The sequence below is a fragment of the Miniopterus schreibersii genome (genome assembly GCF_964146895.1).
Source record: "Miniopterus schreibersii genome assembly, chromosome: X".
NCBI classification, from domain to species: Eukaryota; Metazoa; Chordata; class Mammalia; order Chiroptera; family Miniopteridae; genus Miniopterus; species Miniopterus schreibersii.
Genome location: NC_138104.1, coordinates 61206830 through 61232678, shown reverse-complemented (window position 1 = coordinate 61232678; position 25849 = coordinate 61206830). Strand labels below are relative to the sequence as shown.

General features: G+C 40.3%; 1 protein-coding gene across 2 annotated transcripts in view; it reads left to right on the top strand.

Annotated features, from left to right (window-relative positions):
• AR (androgen receptor) overlaps window positions 1-20945 on the top strand; it is a 141544-nt gene extending 120599 nt beyond the window's left edge. The window contains exons 4-8 of one of the 2 annotated variants that reach the window (XM_081126625.1): window positions 8641-8928; window positions 14478-14622; window positions 18546-18676; window positions 19513-19670; window positions 20382-20945. In XM_081126625.1, the coding sequence (XP_080982751.1) occupies window positions 8641-8928; window positions 14478-14622; window positions 18546-18676; window positions 19513-19670; window positions 20382-20537 (878 nt within the window). In that variant the 3' untranslated portion in view covers window positions 20538-20945. The remainder of the gene's footprint in view (window positions 1-8640; window positions 8929-14477; window positions 14623-18545; window positions 18677-19512; window positions 19671-20381) is intronic. The other variant, XM_081126626.1, reaches the window with a different exon arrangement.
• The last annotated feature ends 4904 nt before the right edge of the window (window positions 20946-25849 follow it).

Genomic DNA, 25849 nt, shown 5'->3' with positions numbered 1-25849 from the left:
AGTATTCTGGTCAGATTGTTACCATTATACAGAGGAGAAAACTGAGTTTTATGAGAAATTAAGGGATATGTTCAAGGTCACACATTCAATAAGACTCTGAATACCACCACCTTTTCTTTATTGTGAATAACATTTTAGAAATTTTATGTTATCATTGCATTTTGCCCCCCTTAAGTTCAGTGAATTTTTCGCTATGCTTTAGTCTTAGAAAGTCCTTCTGGTGGTGTAGAATCTTCCCCCTACTTTCAGACACCACCATAGTGTCTATATTCCTTAACAACCTTTTTAATTAGATACTAATAGTATCCCCACTTTTCAGATGAGGAAATTGGGGTATAGAGAGGCTAACTCTTTTTCAAAGTCTCAAAGATACTAAGTAATAGAGCCAGGCTTATAACTAAGACAATTTGACTCCAGATTCTTTACTTTAACTACTACCTTTTATATGTATATGAGGAAACTAAGAGCAAAAGGAGGAAAGAGATGATATTGAGATCATACAGTGAACTCCCCTGGATTCTAATCCAGTTTTCCTCTGACCTCCTAAGCCAAAATTTATACAGCGATACACCCTGACTCAAATCCTAGTAGGTGGAAAGATGGCTGACATGATTTAAACCAGAGCTATATTCTGGCATTGCCCAGACCAAAATTCACTTGCAGAATTCTGTTTGCCCAGCATAGTCTTTGTTTAGAAAATTGATATAGACTGCTCGTAGGCAGGGCTTCAATCACTTTCACTCTCCCCAGCCCATTCTATGTTCACTAGGCTGTTTTACTCATTTACATATCTGCCCGACTAATGAAGGTATTTGAGTTCATGACCCCTAGATTTAAGCATTATAATATAAAGCACCTGCATACACACATACTAACATACACTCACATAACCACAGCTTAGTCTGTTTTCACAAAATATTTGCAGGTTTGCACCAAACATGCCTTTATGTTTTCTTAGTATTTAGAATTACACTTAAGATTTTAATTCAGTTTTATAGGCAGCTACATCCAGAAGAAACTCTGTTACTGTTTTTCACTTCATAATGTGTTACATTCCCTTCCCTTCTCAGCTCTATCTGGTTCTCTGTTAATTCTGCTGTTCCTTTTCCCCATGACTGACTTAGGCCACCTGCAAACCATTCACTCTCTACTCTTTAGAAATGATTAGACAGTGAAGAAACCATTTTGAGGGCCTCACTATCTGCCAGGTGTTCTCTCTTATTTAGTTCTCCAAAATAATCTAAGCACTAGATGGGAGCACCCCCATTTTACAAATGAGGAAACTAGATTTCAGAGAAGCTAAGCAAAGGCCTCAAAGTTATTAAGCTAGTTAATTGACAGAGCTGAGATCTGAACACAAGATCATCTGACTCCAAAGCCTATTTCCTATACCACACTTCTATAAGGAAAGTATATTAGTTTTCTCTTGCTGCATAACAACATACCACAAATTTAGCAGCTTCAAATAGTACTCATTTATCAGCTCACAGTTCTGTTAATTCAGAAGTCAGACACAGCATGACTGGATTCTTAGCTCAGTATCTCACAAGGATGAAATCAAGGTATTAGCCAGGCTGCATCTAATTTGGATCTCAGTGTCCTCTTCCAAGCTCATGTGATTATGGCAAGATTCAGTTTCTTGCAGTTTTAGGATTAAGGCTCCCATGTCCTTCCTGGCTGTCAGCCAGAGGTTGCTCTCAACTACTCAAGGTTGCCTTCATTCCTTGACATGTGGACCCTCTACCTTCAAAGCCAACAACAGAGAAACTTCCTTATGTTAAATCCCTCTGACTCCATGAAGGTCTTTCCAAAAAGAGCCCAGTGTCTTTTAAAGGTTCATCTGATTAGGTCAGGCCCATCAAGGATAACCACCCTTAAATTCAACAAATTGTGGCCTTAATCACATCTGCCCATTCTTTCACAACAGAACCTAGATTAGCATTTGACTAAATAATTGAAAGAAGGTGTCTGCACACCAGGGGTTTGGAATCTTGGGGGTCATCTTAGAAATATACCTACCACAGAAAGTGATTTTTTGTGTGTACTTCAAATGAGGAAGAGGAACATCCTTGACTTAGGGAGAGGGATTCAAACTTTGTAAGACTTTGGAAACTTCACCTCTCCTTGCCTCTTCCTTGCCCATGTATGAGGAAACCTCTATCTTGAAGTGGCAAGGAATGAGGCTACAACAGTGCCTAAAGGTTACAGTGGCTATAAAAGCTACACATTTATCACATCTACCCCTCCTTAGGGATGCATCATGAATCCTGATTTGAAAAGTCTTTCTCTGGTGCTGTAGAAACAGCCCTCATAGGGTCTAATGCCACCAGGCTGAAAAGTGAGTTCCCTATAGGATCCAAGTACCATGTCAGGTACTCCAACCCCTCGAGTCAGTAGGGACAGGGAAATACCTTTCTAGTGGCCCTTTCTCATCACTGCTCTGACCTGAGATTGAAAGACAGGGAAAAGATGCAAAACAACTCACAGAACATTAGAACTATCCACCTTTACTGTCTCCTTTCTCCTTACTTCACTCAGTTTAAGTAGACTAATGGGTCTCTGCCATAATGCAGGGGCCGGCAGGCTTATACTTCACATGAAAGAGTTATATCTGACTCTGGGGCTCAGGTGCAGGAGGCAGGAGGGGTGTGAGGGGTGGCCTTCATGGAAGAAAACAAGGCCTTGGGCACTGAGTAACAGCTGAGACTAGCAAGCCTCATTGTCCAGCATTCCAAGTCGTCTAGCAACATGCTGGCCTTTGTTACAGAGAGAGAACAGAGGATCTCCAGCAGAATGAGTGGAATCTGATTTCATTTATGCTCAGTACAGTCACCCTCTTCAAGCAGAGAGGCCAGAACACCTGGTGCAGTTTGAGCCACTGTGGCCACAGGGACAACACATTACCCAGGTACTGGAGACAAGTAGGAATGCAGCTTCTCTTCCTCAAGGAGATGCCACATAGGTCTAGAGGAGCAGGATGTGAAAATACCAGCCAAGTTCTCATTAGCACTACACAGAGAAGGGGAATTATTTCATATTGATGAATTCTCCCCACAGTCTGCACATATTGGCCTTGCTTGTAATGAGTTTGTTTAGGTCCATAAGTCATCATCCCACTGAGATCTGAGTCACTTGTGGTATAGTCAAGGCTATAGAGCATACCTCACTAACTGTACCTCCAGCAATTACTCTGTGTGCCCCTCCACGGTTTAGAAAAACCCATAGATGTATCTGTGTAAAATTCTTTGGCTGATTTTTTTCTTTATCAATAGCACGAATAAGGCATGATAAATGGGACAGCTGCCCCAGAAAACAGTTTATATTCACAGCACTATTCCGTAGAACTTTCTGTGATGAAAGAAATGTTCTGTATCTGTGCTGTCCAATATAGTAAGCATTAGCCACATGTAGCTTTTGAACACTTGAAATGTGGCTAGTGAAATTAAGGAATTATATTTTTAATTTTATCTAATTTTAATTAAATTTAAATAGCAACATGCAGCTACTATGTTGGACAGTGCAAATATAGAAAGAGCTCAGAGAGGCAGATACTGAGATAGAGTAGAAATCAGTCAAAAAGAGAGCCGATGTACAGCAACCTCACTCTCTCTGGCTTCAGCCTCTCCATCTTTGACTTGAAAGGTTGGATTCATGTCAGAAGTATCAAAATTGTGACTAAGGATTAAATTCAACTTTGGAACACAGATGAGTTTCAGGAAAATATTTAAATATTGTATCAATGCCTTCTAGGTATGTGTATGTGTGTGTGTGTGTGTGTGTGTGTGTGTGTGCATGTGCAAATGCAAGAACATGGCAGGGGCAAAAAGGCAGTAAGACATTCACTTCAGTTCACTGGTTTCCACCATTCTCCTACACACACACATACACACACCACTGTATTACCTGTGTAGACACTGAAGGTATATTGTATCTGTAGCTCCCTAGATGAGATGATGTTTAAGTACCCTTTCTGTTTTGTCATGCTGTGAATATTTAGGCCTCTATAGTACTCTAAACTTGTTTCTGCTTTGGACACATGACTAGAATATTCTCATAGCCTCCTACCTCTGCCCTTCTGGATTTAATGCTAGTTACTGAATTTTGGAGTAAAAGGTGGGCATGGAAGGCAGAAAATATATAAACCAAGCCCTGTTCTTCAATTCTGTTATTAAGGCTAGAGGTAAGGTTCAGGGCTCCAGACACCTTGGGCTTTGTAGTCAGCAGACCGGGTTCAGATTATTAGGTTCAAATTTTTACTAGCTGTGTTAACCTCAGTTTACTGATTTGCAAAAAAAAAAAAAAAAATGGTTTGGAAATATTTCTAACCTTCAAAGATTATTGTGGAATTAAATGATGTAATGTGTTCATGAAGTGAGGCACATAGAAGGCCCTGAAAAAAATAGTTATCTTTATTTCTCTTTGTTACCTCAGGCATAGAGCTAATTATATCTTGTCCTCTCCCAAGCTTGAAGAGGACTAAATGGTCTGGCAACTCCTGGTCTCAAGATCAGAAAGTGCCAATAATGGGGACAAGGGGGTCTACCGCTAGAAGCTGTACCAGGGGAGCAAATCCAGTAGGCACTACCAATCTGTAAAGCTGCCTAAAAGAACTCCTGTCAGCAATGGGTTCACTAGATGACAAGATATTGTGGAGACCAGGTCTCTAGCCCTAGGAGAAGATGGACTTAGCTTGGACCATACCTTCCAGCCTATTCTCTTGGTGGGAAGTAGGAGTTGGCCATGGGTGTACATATATCCTTATTACTGAGTGTGCCCAAGCTGTGCAGAAATGATTGTTGAACAAGGTCATCTTGTACTCTGGGTTGATTTTGCAGACTCTCTGTTATTTTACCCTGAGTTTCCTCTGTTCTCCTGTTGTAACACCAACCCCACCATTCTTTCCTCCTCTATCCTAGTTGTTGATCCAAATACATGATCCATTCTTGCATTGAGTTACACTATGATTAGAGTTTGCATTGCAGGACTTATTTCTCTAATTAGACCTGAAAGTTTGTTTCAGATTAAGTACCTTTTTCTGCAGGAGACAAAAAGAGATCAGCAGCAGATTTTGTTGTATTTATTCATTTAAATTGAGCAATCCACTTCTTTCTTTGTTTTATATCTTTTTAAACATTATTATTATTTTAAGGAGGTTAGAGATAAAGTGGTTTATGGTATACCTCAGTGCACCTGCCTATACTAGGGCTCAGAATAATGACCGCTTCAATTATTTATATTTGTGCCAATATAAATGTTGGGGAAGTAAACATTAAGATGCCCAAGGACTTCTAAGTTGTGTGTATGTGAGCATGTGGGGAGGATGGTTCATAAGATTTGGGTTTTGGATTATTGTTGTTTTAAATAATGTTTTTATCATTCTTTCTATTGGCTGCCTCCTAGCATGGTTCCTCTATTTCAGCCCTTCAGATTCCCCCTGAGCATTTTGCTAAAGAAGAAAATCAATATGTGTGTTACAGTGCATATTCACTGTAGGTGTAATATCTTACAATATTTGAGATTGTTATAGTATTCAGTGTGAAGTGTTGCAACACCAGAAAATTCCAGTTTCTTTAGCAGAAATTCGGAAGATCGAATTAGGTAGTCTGAAGATGAGAAAAGATATTCAAGGCCATTTAAAAAACTCATTTTGGATGCTTCAAGCTTGAATTCTTTTTTTAACTTTATTTTTATTGTTCACACCATTACAGATGTCCTCATCCCCCCCCCCCCACCTTTGCCCACCTCCACCCAGCCCTTGGCCCACTTTCCTGTGGCCATCACCACACTGTTGTCTGTGTCTATGGGCTATGCATATATCTTCTTTAGCTAATCCCTTCACCTTTTTTCATCCAGTCCCCGCCCTCCCCTCTGACAGCTGTCAGTGTGTTCCAAGTATCCATGCCTCTTCCTATTTTGTTTGTCAGTTTATTTTGTTAATTAGATTCCACATATAAGAAAAATCATATGGTATTTGTCTTTCTCTGACTGGCTTCACTTAGCGTAATAATCCAGGTCCATCCATGCTGTCACAAAAGGTAAGAGCTCCTTCTTTTTTATAGCCACATAGTATTCCATGGTGTAAATGTACCATATTTACCTACTGATGGGTACTTGGGCTATTTCCAAATCTTAGCTATTGTAAATAGTGCTGCTATAAACACAAGGGTACATATATTCTTTCTGTTGGGTGTTTTGGGATTCTTAGGAAGTAATCTCAGAAGTGGGACCACTGGATCAAAAGGCAGTTCCATTTTTAATTTTTTGAGGAAATTCCATATTGCTTTCCACAGTAGCTGCACCAGTCTGCATTCCCACCAGCAGTGTACTAAGGTTCTTTTTTCTCCACATCCTCCCTTGTTTTTGATTTATTGATGGTACTTATTCTGACAGGTGTGAGGTGATACTTCATTGTGGTTTTAATTTGCATATCTCTCATGATTAGTGACATTGAGCATTTTATCATATGGCTATTGGCCATCTTTGTGTCCTCTTTAGAGAAATGTCTATTCAGGTGCTTGGTCCATTTTTTAATCTGATTATTTGTCTTCTTACTGTTGACTTGTATAAATTCTTTATATATTTTGGAAATTAACCCCTTATCAGATGTATCATTGGCAAACATATTCTCCCATGCAGTGGGTTCCCTTGTCATTTTGCTGATGGTTTCTTTTGCTGTGCAGAAACTTTTTTGTTTGATGTAGTCTTATTTGTTTATTTTTTCTTTGTTTCCCTTGCTCTAGAAGATATATGGGCAAAAATATTGCTATGAGAGATGTCTGAGATTTTACTGCCTATGTTTTCTTCTAGGATTTTTATGATTTTGTGACTTACATTTCAGTCTTTTATCCATGTTTATTTTATTCTTGTATATGGTGTAAGTTGATGGTATACCTTCCTATTTTTTTTTTTTGCATGTACCTATCCAGTTTTCCCAACACGATTTATTAAAGAGACTAAGAGACTGTCTTTACTCCGATGTATGCTCTTGTCTCCTTTGTCAAATACTAATTAACCATAAAGACGTGGATTTATTTCTGGGTTCTCTGTTCTGTTCCATTGATCTATATGCCTGTTCTTGTGCCAGTACCAGGATGTTTTGATTACAATGGCCTTGTAGTATATTTTGATATCAGGTATTGTGATATCTCCAACTTTGTTCTTCTTTCTCAAGATTGCTGAGGCTATTAAGGGTCTTGTTTGGTTCCATATAAATTTTTGGAGCATTTGTTCTAGAACTGTGAAATATGCCATTGGTATTTTAATAGAAATTGCATTGAATCTATAGATTGCTTTGAGTAGTATGGACATTTTAATGATGTTAATTCTTCTGATTCATGAACATGTATATCCTCCCATTTATTTATGACACTTTACTTCTTCCTTCCATTTTGGGTGCTTTTTATTTCTTCTTGTCTGATTGCTTATCTGACTTCCAGTACTATGTTGACATGCTTGAATTCTTAACCATTGCGCTTTTCATCTCTACTTGATCATCTCTAATGACATGAGTGCTTAGCAGCCTTTTCATGTTCAGAGAGCTTTAACTATCAAAGTGTGTTTTTGTGTGTATTTGGGGAGAGCAGGGAGACTAGTATCCAAGTCACTGTACATTTTGGTACCTCTAGGGATCCCAAAATTAAGACTTATATTTGCCTTTCTAGTCTCTTTACCTAAAAATCTGAGACACAAGTATATCATTCTCTTGATTTAAAACATTCTGTATTTGCCTATTATCTGTAATAAAAAGCCTAAACTGCTTAATATGATATGCATGCCCTGTCCAAATCAGGCCTCATCTTGTTTTCAACCTCATAAATAGCCAGTGTACCCGCACATGCAATATATACTCCAGCCACACTGGTCTCTATTTCCCCCAAACACTCCTCAGTGCTTTTGTTTATGTCATTTCTTCTCTGCCTGGTGAAACCCTCACCATTCTTTAAGGTTCAGGTAAGATGCTACCATAAAGCCTTTCCTGACCCACCTATGCAGAGTGATTATTGTCTTTTTTATTAATATCTCTGTTGTAACATTAATACTTTTTGTTGTAGCTTCTTCACAACAAAAGAAACCATCAGCAAAATGACAGGGAACCCACTGTATGGGAGAATATATTTGCCAATGATACATCTGATAAGGGGTTAATTTCCAAAATATATAAAGAATTTACACTGGTTTGACATTTTAACTGCATGTCGGTATTAATTTCTCCTCTACCAGACAGGGTTACGACCTTTGTCTTTTTTGTCATCCAGAAGAAAAGGCTTAACATTGAATCTCTGTTGAATGAATGAATGAATTGTGAATATATCAGTGAATAATTCAATCGAAGGTTTGAAGTATGAGTACTGAAACCTGCATTTATGCAGAGCCCAATCTAAGGATATACTAGGTCTGTCTTGCAAGGTGAGTGGGAGAAAGCAAAATATGACATTTTAGTTTAGTAGAGATTTGGAGTGATTAATAATTCATTCAACCCGTGTTAAACTGAGCATTTGTCCTCAAGGAGTTAAAAATCTCTGACCAGGAAGAATGAACATCCTTATTCTCTTTAGCCCAGATAGGTTTTCTAACAGGGTAGCTGTGCTGTGTGGTTTTGGTCACTGATAATAAATCCAAGTTTCCCTTTCCTCCCAATAGCTCGGAAGCTGAAGAAACTGGGTAATCTGAAACTGCAGGAGGAAGGGGAGGCTTCCAGCACCACCAGCCCCACTGAGGAGCCAACCCAGAAGCTGGCGGTGTCACACATTGAAGGCTATGAGTGTCAGCCTATCTTTCTGAATGTCCTGGAAGCTATTGAGCCAGGCGTGGTGTGTGCTGGACATGACAACAATCAGCCTGACTCCTTCGCAGCTTTGCTCTCTAGCCTCAATGAACTGGGTGAAAGACAGCTTGTACATGTGGTCAAGTGGGCCAAGGCCTTGCCTGGTAAGAAAAAGGAAAGTAGAGGCATGGAATAAGGGAGATAATATTTAGTGAATGCACCTATGGGCAAGGCAGGTACCATGTCCTGTCCATTCCTGCCTATTAACTCATGCAACTTTCACCATTACCCTATGGGGATAGAGAATGGTATAATCCCCACTTTAAAAGTAAGGAAATTCTCCCTGGCTGGGTGGTTCAGTTGGTGGGAGCACTGTCCCATACACCAAAAGGTTGGGGTTTCTGTTACCCATCAGGGCACATACCCAGGCTGTGGTTTCAATCCTCGGACAGGACTTGTATGGGAGGCAATCAATTAATGTTTCTCTATCACATCAATGTTTCTCTAAAAATCAATAAAAATGTATCCTAGGGTGAGAATTAAAAAAAAACAAAAAACACTCAGAAATCAAGGAATAGAGCAACATTATATAGTGTCCCATATATCTCACATCACACAGCAATCATATTTAATCCACAGACATAGTGTGAAAATTTCCCCATAATCACAGATCATATAGATATAACCTTTATATGCTTTAAGATGCTCTTCTCCATATGCACACACATGCTCACCCCAAAGATAATTTTGAGCTTGATGGATTTTCTGTCTTCAATATTAACTTTAGGAGCCATACCATGAGCTTATAATGTAGTATCACAGAAAGAACATGGGGTTGGGAATCAGAACACTTAGGTTCTAGTCTTAGTTCTGCTTGTAAATCATTGTGTGGTCCTTTCCCTTTCTGGGTCTCAGTTTCTTTATCTGTATAATGTGTGAAGAGTGGTTTGGACTAAATTGATGTTTTTCAAATTTTGCTTTAAGGAACTTTAGTGCTCTTTAAAATATCTTAGGAATCATAGTGAGAAGAAATATTCAATGAATTCAGTGATAGTGAAAGAAATACAAAATTTTTGTCTAACTTCTGCTTGGATACCTCCAGTGATGGGGAATCACTTCCTCCCTAGGCCATCTGTTCTTTGAACAGAACTGTTTATTTAAACATTAGAGCTCAATGATCCTCTATCCAAGCATTCACAAACTTTCCTTCAGCAGCCAAACATTTTATTTCTTAAAACATCATACACAGATACAAATGAAGCTGGTTGATTTAAAACCAGTGCCTTTCCCGCACTACCCCCAAAGAAGCCTCGAGTTACTCTTGCAGAATCTTAGGACTCCAGGGAACACAATTTGGAAACTAGTGAAACATAAGCTCTGTAAGGATTCTAATCCTAAAATTCTGTGATTCAAAGATTCTTTTGAAACAACCAATCCAATTCTTATGGAATCAAAGGTCAACATGTTTTCTAATAATAACTGCTATTCAGATGGAAATTTATAGAGAACAAAGCAGTTTCATATGTATTACCCGATTTGTTCCTCATAAAAATCCCATAAAGCAGGGATCCTCTCCCATTTTGTAGATAAAAGACACTGAAGCTCTGAGAAGTGATATGCTTGGCCTGCAAGCACACGGAATGTAAAAAGGCTAGAACTTGAGAGCCCAGGTCCACTCCTGATTCAAAATTCCTTCCTCATCCCGCTCCACCCATAGTTTGTGTAATGCTCCTGTAGTTCTGTAGCCCTGGGCTTCATAGTGAGAGGCCAAGGCTTTATTCAAGGCCACTTGGGTCATAATGTAGACTAGCTGCCTTTGAAGACAATTCATGTTAGTCACCAAACACCTATTTTGTCTTTCCAACTCACAAGGCCCAGTTGCAGCCACCAGACCATCCCTAACACCTTCCCAGCTTGGGAAGCTGAGTTTGACTGGCCAATAAGATCACTGAGAAGAAAGTCCAAGAACTCCGGCTGTGTATGCACTGTGACAAAACAGAGGGTTCACACAAGGAGGAAAAAATACAAAAAATAAAACAAAAGTTTTAATCCTTATCACTTATTCACCTGGATGTCTTGATGTCATTTGTGTAACAGAGGTTCGGTTTAATCTTTCCAAGCAGGTGCCAAACACCTAAATTGTCCCACTTTATTGGATACAGAACCTTGTCTTATATATGACTTCACTTAATCATCACAGCAATCTTATGAATCATAAGGACTATTATTTCCATTTCAAATGACAAGGCTCAGAGAGGTTAACTAACTTGTTCCATTTGGTTACTTAACAAATGGAACCAGAACTTGGGCTCACACTCTCTGATTTCTAATTTTGTGCTCTTAATAATAACCTTAGCCCAACCCTCAGGATGGGAAGACCTCTCATAACATTAACAAGTCTGCAAGACAATACCAGTTCACCATCTAGTTCATCCAAGTAAATAATTTCTAACACTAAGTCATTTAAAAGAATAGTTTCAAAAAATCCAATTACTATGTTCATAAGACCTGTTTTTATATTATCAATAATCACCTAGTAGTTCAGGTTATTTTCTCATTCAACAGATTGAGTTCCTGTCCTGTGCAAGGCACTATGCTAAGCACCTACTCAGGTAAATTTTTTTGTAAGCTTTCTGTGATGGTGATGATATATGTAAATTGCCTTCTAGAGTACCTAGTACATTAATAAATGATAACTATTCATTGAGGGTGGGTGAGTAGATAATATGTATACAGCATATTTACAATCAGGTGTATCTGGTTTGGAATCTTAGCTATACACTAGTTGTTTTACCTTGAGCAAATCACATGTCTACATGTGCTTCTGTTTCCTCATTTGTAGAAGTGGTACAACAATCTCTACCTTGCAAATTGTTATAAACATAGAAACTATGTATAAAGAGCACCTAGTACAGTAGCTGAAACATAATAGATGCTCAGTAAATGGTAGGTTATTACAGTGCAATTTGAGTGCTCTGCCACTGCTTTCACTAAAATCAATTTAAGTTGCCACCAGCCCTGCCTAGAAGTACATGCACGAGTCCCAAGGATGAACTGTCTTCTTTAAAGATGTTGGCTGTGGAATGCACTAGAGCAGCATAGATTTCCTAACTGGCCCTTCTTTGGGCATGTGCTCCCTGACAAGACATGAGACTACAAGTTTGCACTGCAGATTGTTAAGAAATGATGTTGATTGGATTCTAGAGAGAAAACAGTGTCTCAAATAAACTGGTATTGCTTCTAAACCTGTTCGGTGTGTTTCAAAACCTGAAAATGACTCCTTTCTTTTTCTCCAGAACAGCCTAACACAGTGCCAAATAGGTGATGAGTGAGTGTGTGTTGAAGGAAACCTGTAGGCTGGAGCTAGTGTTTCCTCAAGCCATCCCTTGATAGCTATGCTCTCTGAGCAGGCTACTTCAAAGGCTGGACATTAGAGAACAGTTAGGTATTATAATAAAAATAGGCTTGAGTGCTAAGTTGCTCTCACTAGGGACCAGTAATTAGTGTTACAGCCAAACTAAGGTTTCTTTTTTTCTCTTCTTTGTTAGTTTTCTGGTATCTCAGGGATGGAAAAAAGCCCAGTATACACAACTCCCTTGGTACCTATACAGTTTAATTCTCATCTCCCCTATGCACCTTCACATTTACACACTCACCAGCCAAGGGTTTACTTGCTTCCCATTGCTTCCCACCCCAGAGATTCAGGGTTAAAGTTTCCAAGTCCCCTCCCCGAGAGATCTTTGGATGTTCTATGCTTGGCCCCTGCATTTTTTCTTCTACTGGGAAGAGTCAATACCAAGCATTCTCTTCTGGGGGTTTCAGTGAGGAAATACTCTGGGGTCTGTGGTTCCAGTTAGTCTTTCAGCATATCACTGCAGTGAAGATGGGAGGCATAGGCCTTTGTAGCTAAGATTGCAGCCAAGGGTGGTGATATGAGGAACTTTAGAATCCCTGATATCTCATAGGCTTAAGACATGAAAGAAAAGAGAAATGGGGTGTGTGGGTGGGCAAAGGCCAACCAAGCAGAACAGTGTGTTTAGATATTATAGACTTTAGGCCAGAGTCTATGGCTAAGAAAAGTTCATGACCTCAGTAGCTCTTGAGCTGTGTCCTTAAGCAGGAGAGTAAAAAAAAACACTGGACAAGAGAATTAGAACACCTGAATACTAGTACCAGTTCTGCCACATATAGACTATGACCCTGGGGAAATCAGTTAACCTCTCTGGCCCTCAGGCTCCTTGTTGGCAAAATAAGTGTCATATCACCTACTCTCTGGGTTTCTTGTTAGGAACAAATGAGGTCATCAACAGGAAAGTTAGAAGCATTATCTAAACTCATGGAGCATTTCTAATGATGTATAGCAAGACAAAATTTCAGATAATTGTGGATCTGTTGGAAAGAAGATAAATGGGATGCTGCTAGGGGATGAACCCTGAGGAGATGGTTTAAGCATCCAGTTGTTTAGAAACCTCCATGATAACATAACCATATCTGTTCTATCTATGTGATATTGTAGAGGTAGCATCTGGGAAACTCTGTTCTCTGAGCTTAAGAGAGGTAATTTGGAGATCATCCCATTTTGTAAAATGGAAAGAAATTGAGGATCCTTAGTCCATTTAATTAATATTTCTCAAATGCCTACTTAAATATCTGAACTGTGCTATGTACTAGGGGAAAAAAAGGATGAATAAGAAGGGGCAGTCCCTGTCTTCAAGAAACTACAAGTCTTGTGGGGGAGACAGATGTGTATATAGATAAATTCTAATACTGTGTAATGAGTGCTATAATTAGGTGAGGGTACACAAGTTTCAGTTAGAAGGTAAATGAAGAATTATTAAGTCTTCTGCTTGGATTAGTTGGAAAAAACTTCACAGAGGAGGTACCCTTTCAGTGAAAACTTGAATGCTGAGTATGTGTTTATCAGATAGAATGCCTAGGGAAGGAGGAATGCATTCCAGGAAAAGGCAACTGCCTGTGCAGAGATATAGAAGCATGAGAAAGCATGTTGTGTTCAGCAAATTGTAAGTTTTTCAGAATATCTAGAACCTAGATTATGAGAAGGCAAATGGCAAGAAATTAGTCTAATCAGGCAGGTCATGAAGGGCTTATTTTTGTATAATAACAGTAGTAGGGCAAAAATAGCAGTAGAGTCAGGTACTTGTTGAACAAAAAAATAATGGAGAGAAAATGGGAGACAAAAAGAGAGTCAGAGAAAAGAGAGCTTGAAGGTGGTATGGAGAAGGTAGTGGCTGTCAAAAACATCAATCATATGTTGATATGTTGATACCCTATCCCCAGAGTTGTTAGAGGGACAAATAAGATTATAGCTAGCAAAAAGCTTTGTAAATTGAACAGTTCTATTCATGTGAGAGAAATGATTATTGCACTGTATCTCCAGAAAGGCATAGTGATCAAGAGCACAGGCTTTGGACCTTGATATGCCATTTACTAGCCTTATGATCTTGGACAAGTTCCTTAACCTTCAATACTTTTTTTGCCGTCATCATCTCATTTAAGTACCTCAGTGAAGTAGAGAAGGCAAGTAGTATGATCCCCACCATATAGCTTATTTTCCCCCTGCTCCCCAGCACTGATGGTTCCTGGGATTCTTCATGGTCTGCCTGAGTGCCAGAGATTCCCAGGACAGCAGAGGCCCAGATTTCATCCAACCCATCATTGCCCAGTCTGACCATTGTCTCTTCTCCATTTCCAGGCTTCCGCAACTTGCATGTGGACGACCAGATGGCAGTAATTCAGTACTCCTGGATGGGGCTTATGGTGTTTGCCATGGGCTGGCGGTCATTCACCAATGTCAACTCCAGGATGCTCTACTTTGCCCCTGACTTGGTTTTCAATGAGTAAGTGCTAATAGGCTCAGAACTCACATAAATACAACATCCTGGCCATACCTGCTTGATGGTAATGATAGTAATAACAGTGGTGGTTAGCCCATTTAACCTATAGATGAGGCAGTAGAGACCTCAGCCGGCCTCCACAACCTGAGGTGGCTTTGCTTGACTTGAAGGCCAACTGGTAGGAGCCAGGGAGGTTAATACTGAGGTCATCCCTTTCCTACCCAAGACCCAACCCTAGTATTTTGGCCATGTTTCTGACCTGCTTTGTAGCTTATCTCAAAACCTCATATCAAGGTGCCTTCCCTTCATGCTGAGCAGCATAGGGAATGGGCATAGAGACTCTAGCTGTGAAGGTTAAACTTCCTTTGGTCCTTTTTGCTGCATCAAGGGCTACTGCCAGTCACCATTTGTTGAGCAACTCCTTTATACCAGGACTATAGTAGATACCTTCTAAATCCTTTCTCATTGAGTCCTCATTTCCTCTTTTTATAGATAATTTTTTAATGAATGAAAATAAATGAGGCTCAACAATGTAAAGTGACTCACCCAAGGTCACAGATTTCAAAGTACATGTTGGCAACAGATTTCAAAGTATGTGTGTGTAACTCCCAGCTCTTATACAGCCTCATGGTGGTTAGTGATGGGGAAAAGCAGCTCCACCACTCTCTTGTGACTTTGGCCAAACCACCTTTCTTCTCTTAAAAACAGGTTTAATTAATGCTTGCCCTGCCACCAGTTCTACTTATCCTTTATTGAATTTGTCCAAGGGCTCAGATTTTGAAATTACACCTTTCTTGAGTAAAATCTGTTCTTTCTTACATTATTGACTTTGTGCAGGACCTTTAACTTCCTTGACCCTCAGTTTCCTCATCTGTTAATAATATAGAATTTTTTCAAATGGTTTCTTATGAGGACTAAAATGGGAGGTAATGGGTATGAAATACCTGGCCTATAATAGACAATAAATAAAAAAAGAAGAACCTTTCTGATACTCTTTCCCTAATAGTGATTATTTTTCTCCACTTCTACTGTTTGGGGTCCCTTGATGGCATTGTGAATGGAGTTGGTCAGAAAAATATTCTCAACGACCTTGAACTAGTCTCACCACAGAGAATCCCTTTGGTCGGGGCAAGAATTGACCTTCCTTCCTCTCCAGCCTTCTAACCGAGAAGAGCCTTAAAATAAATTTTACAGGCCAGTAGTTCCCTCTAGTACAGCAGTGCCATGTGGAGGAAAATAAGCATACTTGGCTGCCCTTTTTCAAGCCAGCCAGCCCTGATAGCCAGAAGCTAAGAATAACCATTGGGCTTTTGGCACGACCTGCTTTGTGGTTTCCAGATCTCCAAAGAGTTATCCATGATGCCATCTTCCGGGTCAGGATTTAAAAAGCCTCCATCATGTTAATCTCTCACACCCGTCCTCCTGCTGCCCTCCAGTGATTGAATCAATTCCCTGGGCACCTGCAACGCCCTCCCCATTCAGAGGCTTAAGACATTTGCAAAGTGATAATTAGCTATTTTCTAAATCTTAATTCTTTCTCTGCCTCTGCATAAGTATGTGGTATTCCACCTCAGCTTTCTGGTATATTCTCATGTATTTCATCAAAAGGTACCACAAGGCTACCCACATGATCCTATATCCATGAAGCCCCAGAGCTCCTGAAACAATAGGTGCCCCCCACCCCCTTCTCATAGGTACCCATTATGTTAGAGCTCTTGAGATTCCTAGAAACACCTAAACCAATGTTTCTCAACAGGGATGCTGTTGACATTTTCAGAGGAATACTTTTTCATTGCATAGGAAGTTCGCACATATTGGAATATGTTTAACATTCTTGGTACCTGCCTACTAAATACCAAATAAAATTCCAGTCACTGTGACAGCCTAAACTGCCCTTAACACATTTTTAGCACCCACTAGGGAGACAGTACCTCTCTAGCTGAAAACCACTAATTGCTGTTAGCTTCATTAAGGGGCTTATTAATGGGGAGACTGAGGCCCAAAGAGAGAGACAGGGACTCTGAGCCAACCCATATGCTGATCTCTGAAACCAAACCTTATCATCAGCCCTGCATTCTTCTTTCTTCCTGCCCTCTTTGTGGGAAACACACGTGAGAGTCATGAGCTTGAACCCTAGCTGTATAACCTTGGGTAAATTACGTAAATTTCTTGAGTCTCATTCTTCTCATCTGCTGAATGGTGAATAGTACGATAATGACACCTTCTTATATGTCATTTATTGAGCACTTACTATGTGCCAGGCACTGTGCTCAGTGTTCTCCAATTTTCATTTCCCCTCTTATCTACTCTCCTTTACTCCCACCTACTACTGCTCTCTTCCTGAATTCCATTCTTGCCCCCGTGTTTTCTACTTTCTACTCTCTAATCCTTTTCCTTCCTTTTAACTCTCTCCTTGTTCTTTTTGCCTTTTCTCCCCCTTTCTTGTTCCTTTCTCCTCTGAATTTATTTTGTTGCCTTTCTCCCTTTTCTTGCCATCTTTCTCTAATTTCTCTGTCCCTTGGGCTTGCAGCAGTGTTACAGCAGTCCCCCATGCAAAGAGCATTGGTAGGTAAAAAGACTGCAGTGTTGTCATCAACAGAGGCTCAGAAGTACAATAAAGACAAAAACAGATCCAGGCCCCAGGGTCAGCAGATGTTAGTCAAAAATTGTCTACAGTGAAAAAGCCTGAAACAACAATGTTCTGGTCAATTGACTTGTGATACTACCTAAATAATTCCTCTTTCCAGTAGAGCTCCAGTCTGAATTGAATATTTCTATACCGTCTGCCTCCTTCCCTCTTTCTTCAGGCAGGCCAAGATTTCTCTGAGATAGAATGTTGAGCTTCCATCCACTCCCCTAGTGGTTTGGAAACCAAAATGTTAAACCACAGCCTTCAGGCTTAATCTGGGAGGTCTTTTTCCTCACCACTTAATGGGTGTCAAATTCCCTTTTCTTTTTCCACAAGATATAATATCATTTCTCTCTTTCTTTCTCTCTGTCTCTGTCTCTCTCTCTCTCACACACACACACACACACACAATTTCTGGAGTGCTGAAAACCAAGAAGGCCTACTAGCAGGAGGATGCTGTATTTTCTCTTAGAGGCTTGACATAGACATCATGGAACAGAGAGTTTGCTCCCTATGAGAAGCTGTCCAAGGCTTCACCACTTCCCTATATAATTTATAGGTGATAATGTGATGATCCGTTCATAAGTCACTATAATGAAAACAGCTCACACTGTTTATAACTCCCAAAGTGTGGTAAGGAACAGCTGATATATGAGGGAGTAGGCTCCCCTTCAACAGGGGACATTTACATTGGACATTCAGAAATACTTCCTAGATGATTTGGTAAACATTGGAACTCATTTTAAAGGGAAAATGGGTAATCTTCTTTCCTAAGAGTGTCTAAAGAAATATTTAAATTTTTAGTATGGGAAATCGCATTCGAGTCAAAAGGAAGGGAAATTGACAAGATGAATTACTACTGTAGTCACTTGGGAATCCTGGTGTCCTTACATTAAGAGTTGATTTCTAAGGCCTGTCTCCTAGAAATCCTCCAAGTTGGGATGTCTGGAAGGCATGTTCTGGCTCTGGCTGTAGCTAGGTTATTAGAAATGTAGTCAGGGAGACCATTTGTTCATTTGGTTAGACTTGCCTCTTCCTGTCTCAGGAAACACGAGGGGCACAGGGACCTGGAAATCCCATGTGTTAACCCATATCGTGACCAGGAGAGATGAGTAGTTATCAGGATGTCAGGATTTGGGGGGAAAATAACAACCTTGTTTCTCTTCACTGAAGTACTAGAAAGAAAAACACCAAGCTCTTCTTGGAGAACCTGGTGAGGGGAGAGCAACCAGAGACATTCTCTTGGGCTTATTGTAAGCCTTGTCTCATTTCTTTCCTTCCTCTGTCTCTTTCTCAGGTACCGCATGCACAAGTCCCGGATGTACAGCCAGTGTGTCCGAATGAGGCACCTCTCTCAAGAATTTGGATGGCTCCAAATCACCCCCCAGGAATTCCTGTGCATGAAGGCACTGCTGCTCTTCAGCATTAGTAAGTGCCTGGAGGGATAAGGAATGTCCCTGGGGGCCTAGGTGCTCAAAGAAGAACTGATTTTTTCATTAAAGAGTTATCAGCTCCTGGACTTTTCCCTTTCTTTTTCACCCTTCCTGCTCCACTCTCCCTTAGCATCATTTTACTTAACAAGGATAAATTTCTTAGCTAGAGACCAATTTCATTGCTAAAATTCATCCTCCGTTAGATTTCCACCTACCCTGAAGCTCTCTTTGGGACAAAGCCTTTTTGGCTGATTGTAGCAGACCTCTGAAGTTTTCCATACCTCTACCATAGAAACAGGCAAGGACCACCTCATATTTCTTGTAAGGCAGAAGGGATTGCCTCCTGGAAGGAACTTCTTTTTCTACTAACAGGAGAAGGTCTATGTAAAAAACTCAGACGGGGTTTATTTGGCAGCCAATGAATGTTTCTTTAATGTCTCTTCTAAGCAGAGTGCTTTCTCAGTTGAAAAACAAGTCAAAATTTGATATTCAAAGTTATGTATTTTGTCTAAATCAGAGCTGCTCTGTGGACAACATAAAACCATAGGTACTAAGAAATGTGTAGATGAAAAAACTAAAAAAAAAAGGAAAGGCTCAAGAAATTGTATTTACTTGATGCCCTTCAAGTTGGGTCTAGCTAGCCTTTTCCCTAAGAACTTTTTAGCAGACTGAAGGCCCTAGACATACAGACTTCAACTACAGGAAACCAAGTAGATGGTTCCCTCCTTGTGGGGGTGGGGGTCAAGTCTGTGGTCAAAAAACTTGGTGCTTTGTCTAATGCTCCTTTGTGGGCATGCTTCCCCTCCCCATTCTGTCTTCATCCCACATCAGTTCCAGTGGATGGGCTGAAAAATCAAAAATTCTTTGATGAACTTCGAATGAACTACATCAAGGAACTTGATCGTATCATTGCATGCAAGAGAAAAAATCCCACATCCTGCTCAAGGCGCTTCTACCAGCTCACCAAGCTCCTGGACTCTGTGCAGCCTGTAAGCAAATGATGGAGGGTGCTTTGTCAGGGAGAACTGCCTGATAGAGCCAAATGATAATATGTGCTTCTAGGGTCTGGCACCACCTGTTGGGAGGTGCTTCCATTCCCCTGTTGCTTTGAGTGTGGTCCAGGAAGAAAATGCAATGGAGAAGAAATGAACACAGGTCACAGTATCCCAGCTGGATGTTGTGAAAGAGGTGGAGGAGTTGAGAACAGAGCAGTTGAGACTCAGGGAATGGCTTAGAGCAGATAAGTTCTCTAGGCAGACAAAACAGACCTGGATGCTTTCCCCTCTCCTTTGAGTCATGTGTGTGAGTTTTTGTGCATGCAGTTTGTGTTTGTGAGTGTGTGTGTGTGTGTGTGTGTGTGTGAGAGAGAGAGAGAGAGAGAGAGAGAGAGAGAGAGAGAGAGAGAAAGAGAGAGAGAGAGAGAAAGAGAGAGAGAGAGAGAAACAAGCAGGAGCCCTGGGGAAGAGGAATACCCAGTCCTGAGTCAGAGAGTTTACAATGGTGTAAGAGAGCTCTTGGGAGCCCTTAGTGACTCCCTGGAGATCATTTAGTGCATGAGTGTGCACGCACACACACACACACACACAAGACCAAGGACAGGGAAGGAGAAAATCAAAGGTGGGAGTAAGAGCCTGATAGAAGCCAACTCTTTGTCAACCTTGTTTTCTTGTTTCCTCCCTCTCTTATTGTCTCCCCTACAGATTGCACGAGAGCTGCACCAGTTCACTTTTGACCTGCTAATCAAGTCGCACATGGTGAGCGTGGACTTTCCAGAAATGATGGCAGAGATCATCTCTGTGCAAGTGCCCAAGATCCTTTCTGGAAAAGTCAAGCCCATCTATTTCCACACTCAATGAAGCTTTGGAAGTCCTTATTTCCTCACCCAACCACACTCTCCTTTTCAGATATCTTCTGCCTGTTATAACTCTGCACTACTTCTCTGCCGTGCCTTGGGAAACTCCCTCTATTGATGTATAGTCATAAATATGTTCCTGAGTCCTATATGCTAGGCTTTTTTTTCTATTTTCCTTCTTTCTTTCCCCCTCTCCCTATCCAACCCTCCCATGGCACTTTCAGACTCTGCTCCCTGACATGACTTTTATCTGTGTTTTGAGTGGTGTTGTATTTCTTTAAATCTGTGATGATCCTCATGTGGACCAGTGTCAAGTTGTGCTTGTTTATAGCACTGTGTTGTGTGCCAGCCACACAAACATTTACTCACCTAATGCCATGGGAAGTTTAGAAAGCTAAGAGTATCTGGGAAAACCAAAAGTAAAACAAACAAACAAAAACAAAAAAAAACTTGCTAGGGTATTGTTTCTTTTAAAAATATAAAAACAAACAAATCCCCAAAGAAGCTAACAGTGACTAGAATAAGGTGAACATTGTAAGACCATGGGAAGTCACTGCTATTTTCCCAAACCCTCCCTCCCAGACTTTATTTTCTGCCAATAGCTTTTGCCATTAGAGGGCCAGATGGCCCCAGAGCTGAGATGGTGGGGAGGGGAGAGACAGATTTAAGACAGGACAAAGAGGACAGCTAAATCACCAGTACCTGCTCACAGTCTTGGGCCCTGAGATCTAGACTGCTCAACTTCAGTGCAATTCATTGTACCAAAAATGTGCTTCTTGTTTGAAAACTCGTCTGCATGTGAATACCTCCCCCATCCCAATCTCTTTTTCTCTCACCCCCTGCCTCCACGCTCAAATTGACTTTCAATAGCTTTTCTAAGAACTTTGAACAAATGTTCTCTTTAGCCCAAATTTTGCCACTTCCACTGAAGAGTCAGACCAGCAAGAAAAAGAGCAGAGATCTGACTTTTTTGGAAGGCTGCATTTGGATCCAGGTCTGCTTTCCCATTTATGGGCCAAGGAGAAACTTGGGGCTGGAATTAGAGGAAAAGGAAGTGGTGGCTTGACTCTTCTCCACTTAGGACACTGAAGAATTGATCCCTCTTTGCCCCCACCTTTAAAAAACCTGAATGCTTTCAGCCTGACCCCATGCAGCTGCAGGGTCCTTCCACCTTCCTTCAGTGTTTTGTGGGTCTGAACTTCACCAGCCACAGTGGTGAAGCTTGTCCACTTCTCTAGACATGTTCACAGACTCTCTGCTAAGAGCCCCCACCATGAAGAAGGCTAGCAAGCCAGCAGATTTAACATATATTTCAGATGTCAGTAGACTAAAAGACTTCTTACTAAGTGTCTCTCATCAACTATCATATCTTCTTTGGAGCCCTTAGACAAACTGGAAAGAAGGCATCAACAGGATTGGACAAACTGGGTGACTTGCCCTTATCCCCCAGAGATGGTATCTTCCCACCAAGTGGAGAAATGCCCACTTTCTCCTTCAGAGCAGCTAAAGGGGCTACCCATATTAAGGTTAAAGAGAAAATTCAGTTACCAGGCTGGAATAAATGAGGTACTAAAACCAGAAACCCTATAAGTGCTCTGCTTGCCACCCAGCATATTCACTTGCAGAAGTCATGGGAAGAAGAGAAAAGAAACCAAGAGGAAAGCTGAAACATTGAGACTACAGAACCATGGCCTCCTTTGGAAAGGTCTGGTTGGTGTGGCTCCAATGGGCTGCCACCCATGAACTCAGGGTGTGTTCCTGGAACACTGGTTTCATATAGTTCATTGGCACACTTCTGTTCTGTTGACTTTGTCCCCAAATCCCAAGTGCAGAGGGAATGTCCACTTACTTTCTCATCTTGGCCACTGCCACCTCACTTAGCTCTTAAATTCATCTGCTAAACTCAAGAAATTAGAAGCCAGTCAACAAAATGCCCATTTCACTTGGTTCACTTTATTTGTTGAGAAGAGAGTTTCTGAGTGATATGATATGATCTACATGGGTTTCCTCCCCTGATTTCTGTGTTGATATTAATAGCCAAAAGAACTTGCAAAACAGTTTCTTTAAATAACAACGGAGAGGGGAATGTAAGATGGGTGATATACCAATTCAAGACTGCTGGATAAAATGAAAACTGACAGGTTCTCTCTCTTTCTGGGGTAAGATAGACAAATTCTGATTTTCTTTCTTACGACACCATTTGGCTTATATGAGCTCACAGGATCACTTTTAGCTATTTTAAACAGAAAAAAATACAACATTCTTTTCAGTTAAACTGGGTTACATTTTAATAATTTATTTACATCTGTTTTGAAATGATCATCATTTGTGGTACATGGACTTGATGATATCATTCTAATACCTCTTCTTGTAAAGAATAGAGTCTCTCCTTTCCATTTTTCTATCTAATTGTCCTTATGAATATATATGTTTTTCACTTGTAAAAGCCTAAAATCAGTGTAATTAAAAGCAGCAACAACTGGATTACTCAAAATTTCTGAATGACAGGACTAGGGAAAACCAGCTTAAACAAGATTTTAGGCCTACTGTTTTTGCAATGGGGATTCTATGAGAAAAAATATTTTAGCTTGACTTTGTTCTCCCACAGATGAAAGGGGGATTTGTGTTTTCTTTTGGCCATTGATGTTCCAGCCAATGTAATTGACAGAAGTCTCATTTTGCATGCACTCTACAAACAGCGTTGATGTGGTTGGTACACTGTACTCACCGGTGAAGGATTGTCCACCCAAACCCACTCACCTGGTGAACTGGAAGATGAAGATCACTCACCAGACAAGTCATGCAGGCTATCTCCAAAGAGGTTTTCAGTGTTCAGTAGGGATGGAGAATGAGGAAAAGAAAAGAAAAAAGAGCACCAGAGAGAAGGCCCTGTCTGTGGACAGCAGGCAGCTGATAGGGTCACAAATTCTGTGGTCAAAGAAAAGAGTCATGTGGCAGTTTCAATTCTTGTTTATTGGGCAGTTCACCCAGGCCTAGCATATGAACTGAAATGGGGATTGGATTCTTTTTTCCATAGATTTTCTATGCCACAGACAGTGTCATTGTTCTTGGAGAGCTTGTTTTTGTTTTGTTTTGTTTTGTTCTGTTTTGTTTTGTTTTGTTTTTAATGAGAAATGGATTTTTTTTGAAGGATTCTGTCATATCTTTGAAAAAGAAAATCAGTAATACCTATATTTTTATATATGTTCACTAGCACTAAAAAACAAACAAACAAAACAAAAACAGTTTCACTCCATCCCTCTGTCCTTTGGGTAGTTACTGAGGGTTGAGAAATAATGTGGTGATGCTAAAGTCCCCTCTGTCCATACTTTATTTCTAAATGTACATATACATATATGGCAAGAATAATTCTGTTTGTACTTTAAGAGAAAGTAGTTCTACCATCCACATGATACTACCATTACACAAATGACCTAACTTTGAGCTTCAAGTAGCTTCTGTTTGTTTCATTAGGCACAGCAGAGACATGGCCTTGACCTCTTTTCTCCCTTGATATTTGGCTCAAGCCACTCCCTTTACCCCTTTCCAAACTTGTGCCAGGGTTGTGCTTTATAAGATTGTCTCCAGACAACTCAGTAACTATTCCTGCATGTTCCCTGCATGGCCCTGAGAAAACAAGTGGCTGACTAATTATTCTGTGCCAGTTGCCCAGATGAAAGGTCACTGAGCCAAGGGAGTGGCCTTCATGCTCAACCCCCTATAGGGAGACATGGGAATCAGGAATGTTAAAGCACAGGATCAAATCCCAAAGTTAAAGTCAAAATAAGCCATTTTGAATGTGCAATTTCTTGTAAAAGGAAGTTTTTACCCCTGCTGTCTTTTATAGGCAGTGCTGTTCTCATCACTAATCTCTTTGAGAATCTTTGAAAGATGTTTTTAAAAAGACAAAGTGATGAGAACATCACATTATGTAACCAAAGATTACACTGTATCTGCTAAGATACCAAAATTTTTGAGGGCAGGAATGGAGTGAACATTAGTGCCTCTTTGGTAAGCTATCCAAAGACAGACTAAAGGACTTTTCTGGTGACTGACTTATAAGAGTTCTGTGGGTTCCCCCACACACAATATACATGGTAAGAAGAGTAGAAGATAATTTCAAAAAAATGGGATTATGGGTCCTTTACTAAGAAATATTATAAGCAGAACTAGCTTTCTTTTTCTCCAGTAGTTGTTCAGCAACTTTTTAAAGCTCCATCGTTGCATGGTTGGAAATGGAGCTTTCTTGGCCACTGTGTTTGCTTGTGCCTATGTTAGTTTATCTGAAGATGTGAATCCCTTGCTGAGAAAGGGAGCATTTAAAGGACTAGATTTTGCACTACAGGGACAGCAGGCAGAAATCCTCATTTCTGCCCACTTTGGAAGACACAAAACCTTCTCTGCAGTTTAAGGCAGAAGATTGAAATATATTGTACATGAGTATTTGTATCCATGTTTCAAAATTGAATTATATACATATATATAAATGATAGATGATAGATGATACATAAGTAGACATATGATAGACATAGATAGATATAGATATATAGTTATAGATGATATAGATATAGATATATAGATATACATATAGATATAGATTATATAGATATAGATATATAGATATAATATGTTCTGATAGCTTTACCTTTTTCTGCACCTTTATATTTGGCTCCAGGTCACAATTGATATTATGTACTTGTGATAGAGACTGCAGTTCCATTTTGGAAGCTCTCTCAAAAGACACCTGGGTTGATCAAATAACTAAGAGATCTCTGCCCCTATTGGGGCCTGACCCACAGGCCTTGCAAAGGAGCAGAGGGGGGAAAATTGTAGGGTACATGATGTATTGCACTTTACTCTCCCAAACTGATGAATGTTTAAAGGGTGGTGAAAACTCATTGGGAATGACTGGGGTTTACTATAGGGAAGGCCCAAACTTGGGGCCAAACACCCACCAAAATGATTAGCCAGTGGCCCCTTAATGGGACCTGAACAGTTGGAATAAGGTAGGACATTCTTTGTTTTTCATCATCCTTGTGAAAAAAGGACAGTTTACTGCACTTGGGAACCTGGAGCAAGTGCTATATCTTTCACATAATTTACTCACCTGTAATCGAGGTGCTCTTGCTACTGGGTGTCTGTGTGCTTTAATTATGGTTTGGGATATGTTCTGTAAAGATTTTGACAATGAAAATGTATTTTTCCCTGTTATAAATTTGTCAATGTACTAGAATATCTCTGTAGGTACAGGTCTGTCTCTGCTCACAGGTAGGGGTGGTTTTCTTCAATTAAGAGATTGACACTGGGGTCTGTTGC